A 5609-nucleotide genomic window follows, 5' to 3' on the forward strand; every position below is an offset into this window, starting at 1 on the left:
TGGGTTGACCAAAGATATAGGAGCATAACTAGGATGGAGGTTTTCCGCTCTGGTCCGATGTGCGCAGCTATATAAACCAGAGAAGGGCATCACACAAGGGCATCGGAACTCGAGCAAAAACAACACAACACTTCTCGAAATTCTTGTCTACACTTGGCAATAATTCATTAGCAAAAATAATCATTGTATTTCCTTATTTGCGTATTCAACCTCGATTATAGTGCAAAGTTGGTGGGATTCCGACTCTCCCCGCGGTTGTTCCCACACCGGGTTTTCCGCGTCACCAAAAATCCTCCGTGTCATTTTCGTTCATTTCATCTTTACTTCGCTCGTTGTCATTATCGTGTCCAAACCATAATTGGCATTAGTCTAATCACTATCACTCACATAATTAATTCGTAACCGGTAAATTTTTACCAAAACAGTTTGGCGCCCACCGTGGGGTATAGTGTTCATTTTCTATAGCCAATAATCGCAAGATCGAACCAGCCGTGACCATGTCTGGAACCAGCCAGAACCCTTCCAGCAGCCAGAGCATGCCAGCCCTATCTTCTGCAGCAGGAATTACTTCTGCATCTGCAGGACCAGTCCGTGCATCCCCAAAGATCCAGCCAACGATCCCCGCCAAAGATGTCGACTCGAGCCATGCCCCAGCCTCAGAAACCACCGCAGATTCCAAAGGCAACAGGTGCATCCAGTCAGTCCAAATCCAGCAGGGAAAGCAGCCCCGGCAGAGGAGAAGCTGCATCCAGAGGTCAGACCCAGGAAGGCTCAGGTGCAGAAGCTCTCCGAAGCAGAGGGTCACAAGCACTTGATCCGATGCAGCTGATGATTCAGGGGATGGACATTCTGCGTCGGGCCGTTGAGGATCTGAGGAAAGACAACCAAAACATGATAGCTCAAATCGTGACAAAAGAAGATAAAAACCAAAGATCGACCGGAGGCTCCAAATGAACCAAAGAGTGGAGGATCGGGTCGACCAATCCCATCGTAACTAGTTACCAGTGGGATCTTGCAGGGGTAGCACCCAAATAACCAATCGAGCCGAGAGGATTGGGATGTCTGTCATTCGATAATCCACCCATCTGCACAGCAGCACAACAGTAACGCTTTGTTTAGCACCCCTTCGGATCCGACCTTACACCCTTTTCGTACCCCCCGCACACCGACACCAGGATGGCAATCTGACTGTCCCCAATGCAAAGCAATTCCATCCTGCAGCCAGTTCACCAGTGGAGCCTGGATCGGAGGATTACAAAGCAGACACCATGATGGCACCGGATCCATAATCAGTGCAACACCAGTAACCAGTCACCCAGCACCAGGCCAACTCTCTGGAGCACCCTGGCTAGGAGGTACACCTGCCGGTTCCTTCCCGCTTTGTTTTTAACCCTCTTGCGAGAGCGTAGGTAATTGGGAGCAAAGAATACCAGGAGCCGAGGGAGCTAATGTATATGATACCAGGCGTAGCCCGTCCATTTGGAGAAAGCGACCAAAGATAGCTACGCAGACTCACCTTTCGTGGATGATATAGCTCTAATCGGTGTTCCTAAAGGATGTGTGCCGCCAGCTATGACACTCTATGACGGGACCACAGATCCACTTGACCATATCAACCACTACAAGCAGAAAATGATGGTGATAACCGCAACTGGATCTCTAAAGGAAGCTTGCATGTGCAAAGGTTTTGGATCAACATTATCAGGAGCAGCCCTGCAGTGGTTCGTCGGTTTACCGACTAAGAGCATATCCAGTTTCGCCGACCTAGTCAATGCCTTCAACCAGCAGTTCGCCAGCAGCAGAAAGCCAGAGAAGCAGACCAGCGACCTCTACCGGCTAGTGCAAGGGTTTGAAGAATCTACCCGTGATTACTTGAACCGGTTCAACAAAGAGAAGGTGTCAATGCCGAGGTGTGATATAGCAACCGCTATACAAGCCTTCCGCCGAGGGCTGCACCAGGATTCACAGCTATACAAGGAACTAACCATGCATCCATGCGCTACCTTTGAGGAGGTGCAATCGAAGGCGATTGCTGTCATGAGGCTGGAAGAAGACTCTGCACCTGTAAGAGGCACTTATGATTCAGACTCAGTATCCAGAAAGGCTCCAGTAGAGAAGAAGAGCGAAAGATCCAAACCCTACAGCAGAAGCGTGAATAAAGTTTCTGGAAATTCAGAAGGAATGTCCGAAGCAGATCTGCCTCCGAAAGTAAGTGAGTATGGTTTCACTACCAATCTTGCAGGACTATTTAAAGCCTTGAAGGAGCTGGGACGCAGAGTCAGATGGCCAAAACTTCCAGAAGGAAACCCCAAGAAAAGAGACACAGCAAAAAGTGTGAGTTCCACGACAGCAACACTCACAACACCGATGAATGCCACTCCCTCAGGAAGGAAGTCAAATTTCACTATGACCAAGGAAACCTGGATCATCTCCTACCCAGAAACACAACCAGAGTAAACTCAGCGGATCAGGTTCTGCCCTCCCCTCCTCCTCATTGCTCTAGAACTGTGAATGTCATTACAGGTGGATCGGAGCTGTGTGGGCTGACATACTCAGCAGCTAAGAGGCATGCAACCAGGACTAAGGGAGACAGACCGGAAGGCTCCTGCAGGATTAACCACCAGAATCTGCCATCAGTCACCTTCGACGAAACAGACGCAGGATCTACTCCTGAACAGCACCACGATGCTCTAATCATCACGCTTCCTATAGGAAATTGCAAGGTGAAAAAGATCCTGGTGGATACCGGAAGCTCCGTCAACTTGATCATGATGGAAACACTCAAAGGAATGGGATTCACCGAGAAAGATCTAGCAAAGAAGGCGATTCCCTTGGTTGGTTTCAGCGGCGAAACAAAGCACTCCCTAGGAGAAATCATCATCCCAACCTACGCCGGAGGTGTAAACAAACAGGTAAGGTATCTGGTTATTGATGGGCCCTCTACTTACAATGTAATCCTTGGCAGGCCCTGGATCCACGAGATGAAAGCAATTCCCTCAACGTACCACCAATGCCTGAAGTTTCCAACACCTTGGGGGGTGCAAGAAATACGTGGGGATCAGGAAGAAGCTAAGGATTGCTACAAGGTGGCTCTGAAGCCGACAACAAAGTTTCGCCCGCATAGCAATTCAGAGCCGCGCATCCGGGACGAGTACATTGAGCCTCGGCAGTGTAACTAGACGAAGTCATCCCGGACTCGCCGCATCCGTAACGAACTGTTCTCATTGGATCTGAGTGTAGAGGTAAGATTCGTGAAGAACTTGTTCGGTTGTTGAGAACTAACATAGACTGCTTTGCTTGGTCACATGATGATATGATAGGGATAGACCCAAGTGTGATAACTCACAAGCTAGGTGTGGATCCAAGCTATAAACCTGTGCAGCAGAAAAGAAGAAAATTTGCTTCTGAAAGAAACCAGGTTATAAATCAAGAAGTAGATAACCTGCTTGCTGCAAGAAAGATTCGTGAAGTAAAATACCCAGAGTGGTTGTCTAATGTGGTAGTAGTCCCAAAGAAGAATGGCAAGTGGAGGGTCTGCGTCGATTTAACGGATTTAAACAAAGCTTGCCCAAAGGATCCATTCCCTCTACCACACATAGACGCCATGGTAGATGCTACCGCGGGCCACGAGATGCTGACATTCCAGGATGCCTGGAGCGGATATAACCAGATAAAGATGCACCCCAGTGACCAGGAAAAGACAGCGTTCAGATCCGAGAGAGGTATCTATTGTTATAATGTCATGCCTTTTGACCGAAAAATGCAGGATCTACCTATCGTAGGTGGTGAACATGATGTTTAAAGAACAAATAGGCCAAACTATGGAAGTATATATAGACGATATGGTCGTCAAATCGGCAAACGCTTCACAAAGACCACCAAAGACTGGCGAAACTTTCAATACCCTCGAAAAATACCAAATGAAGTGAATCCTACGAAGTGCACCTTCGGAGTATCCAAAGTGGAAAGTTCCTAGGGTACATGGTGACCCGAGAGAGGGATAGAGGCCAAAGACCGAGCAAATAAGAGCAATTCTGCACTGGAATCACCGCAAAACCAAAAGACGTCCAAATACTGACGGGAAGAGTGGCGCCTTAAACATTCATATCCGATCTTCGGACAGATGCGAGCTATTCTATGATATACTCGTAAAAAAGCCAAAGATTCGAGTGGACGGATGACCACGAGAAAGCATTTCAGAGTCAAGCGTTATCTCAAGACCCCACCTCTCCCGTCGAAACCAGAGCCGGAGAACCACTTTTCCCGTATCTCACGATCACGAAAGCGGCGATCGGTGCGGTGCTAGTACGAGAGCAGGAGGGATCACAAAGATCCGGCATACTACATCGCAAGTCTCTCGCTTCCCAGGCAGAGACCAGGTACACATCACTAGAAAAACTTGTCCTTGCACTAGTTACTGCATCCTATAAACTGTGTCCCTACTTCGAGTCTCATACTATTTCTGTGATAACTAATTATCCTCTTAAAACTATCATGAGAAAACCAGAATTGTCAGGACGAATGGCTAAATGGTCTGTGCATTTGAGCGGGTACGATTTGAAGTTTGAACCCCGTACGGCCATAAAGTCCCAGTGCTCTGCGACTTTTGTGTCCGACTTCGCCAAAGACACTCCGCACCCGGGCCGAACAGACATCCTGAATCTGGAAGAAGACAAAGGAGAACAAGTATGGGAGTTACATGTGGACGGAGCCTCAAACGCCAAAGGAGCAGGAGTAGGGCTGGTCCTCAAATCACCCCAAGGAGACCTCATAGTCCAAGCTGTACGGTGTGAGTTCAAAGCCACAAACAACGAAGCAGAATATGAGGCACTAATCCTGGGTCTGAAGCTGGCTCTGGATCTGAAAATCAAGCACCTTCAGGTCTGCAGTGACTCTAAGCTTATAGTTAACCATGTTAATGACTGCTATGAAGCCAGGGACCCCAGGATGATGGCATATCTAGATGTAGCAAAGGAGCTGAAAGTCAGATTTGTCACATTCAACATCAAGCAAATCCCCAGGGAGCGAGAATGCGAAGCGCACGCACTAGCCACCCCCGGGGGCAACCTTCAAGACAGAACTATCTCCACGATACCAATTGTCCACGTGCTTTGAGCCAAAGAACACTAAAATCTCAAAGCAGGAAGCGAAAAAAGTGTGCGGACCAGCGAAGAAAATACTCTCAGACGGAGGAAACCCTACCTAGACCGGTTGCGAGAATGACGTCCTACCAAAGAGATAAAAAGGAGGTAAGGGGCTTTAAAATGAGAGCATCCAGATTCCTACTAATCGATAATGTTCTTTTCAGGAAATCCCTCGCTGGACCCTACTTCAGATGCCTGAATAGGGAAGAGTCTCAGGCTGTTTTACATGCTCTCCACAGTGGAGAATGTGGAAACCATGCAGGGGGCAGGAGCCTGTCCAACAAGGCACTGAGGCGGGGATACTTCTGGCCCACAATGCGCAAAGATGCCATGGAATTCGCAAAAAGATGCGACGCTTGCTAGAGGCACGCCCATGTTAGCCATCAGCCAGCAGAGCCTCTGCACCAAGTTATCTCACCATGGCCTTTCATGAAGTGGGGGATGGATATCATGGGACCACTACCC

At 48.5% G+C, this 5609-nt stretch overlaps 2 protein-coding genes across 2 annotated transcripts; both read left to right on the top strand.

Annotated features, from left to right (window-relative positions):
* Positions 1–1674: 1674 nt before the first annotated feature.
* On the top strand, positions 1675–3179 carry LOC141601965 (uncharacterized). The gene is made up of 2 exons (XM_074422273.1): positions 1675–2332; positions 2524–3179. Exons 1-2 carry the CDS (start codon positions 1675–1677, stop codon positions 3177–3179), a joined length of 1314 nt encoding a protein of 437 aa, XP_074278374.1.
* Positions 3180–4494: 1315 nt separating this feature from the next.
* LOC141601966 (uncharacterized) lies at positions 4495–5115 on the top strand. The gene has a single exon (XM_074422274.1). It carries the CDS (start codon positions 4495–4497, stop codon positions 5113–5115), a length of 621 nt encoding a protein of 206 aa, XP_074278375.1.
* Positions 5116–5609: the final 494 nt, after the last annotated feature.

Source organism: Silene latifolia, chromosome 9 (genome assembly GCF_048544455.1).
Source record: "Silene latifolia isolate original U9 population chromosome 9, ASM4854445v1, whole genome shotgun sequence".
Lineage (NCBI taxonomy): Eukaryota > Viridiplantae > Streptophyta > Magnoliopsida > Caryophyllales > Caryophyllaceae > Silene > Silene latifolia.

Excerpts from the sequence above, each read along its gene's own strand:
- LOC141601965 (XM_074422273.1), top strand. The coding sequence starts at position 1,675 with ATGTGCAAAGGTTTTGGATCAACATTATCAGGAGCAGCCCTGCAGTGG. Across the intron at positions 2,333-2,523 it reads GAAAAGAGACACAGCAAAAA|GTGGATCGGAGCTGTGTGGG; the intron begins GTGTGAGTTCCA and ends ATGTCATTACAG.
- LOC141601966 (XM_074422274.1), top strand. The coding sequence starts at position 4,495 with ATGAGAAAACCAGAATTGTCAGGACGAATGGCTAAATGGTCTGTGCAT.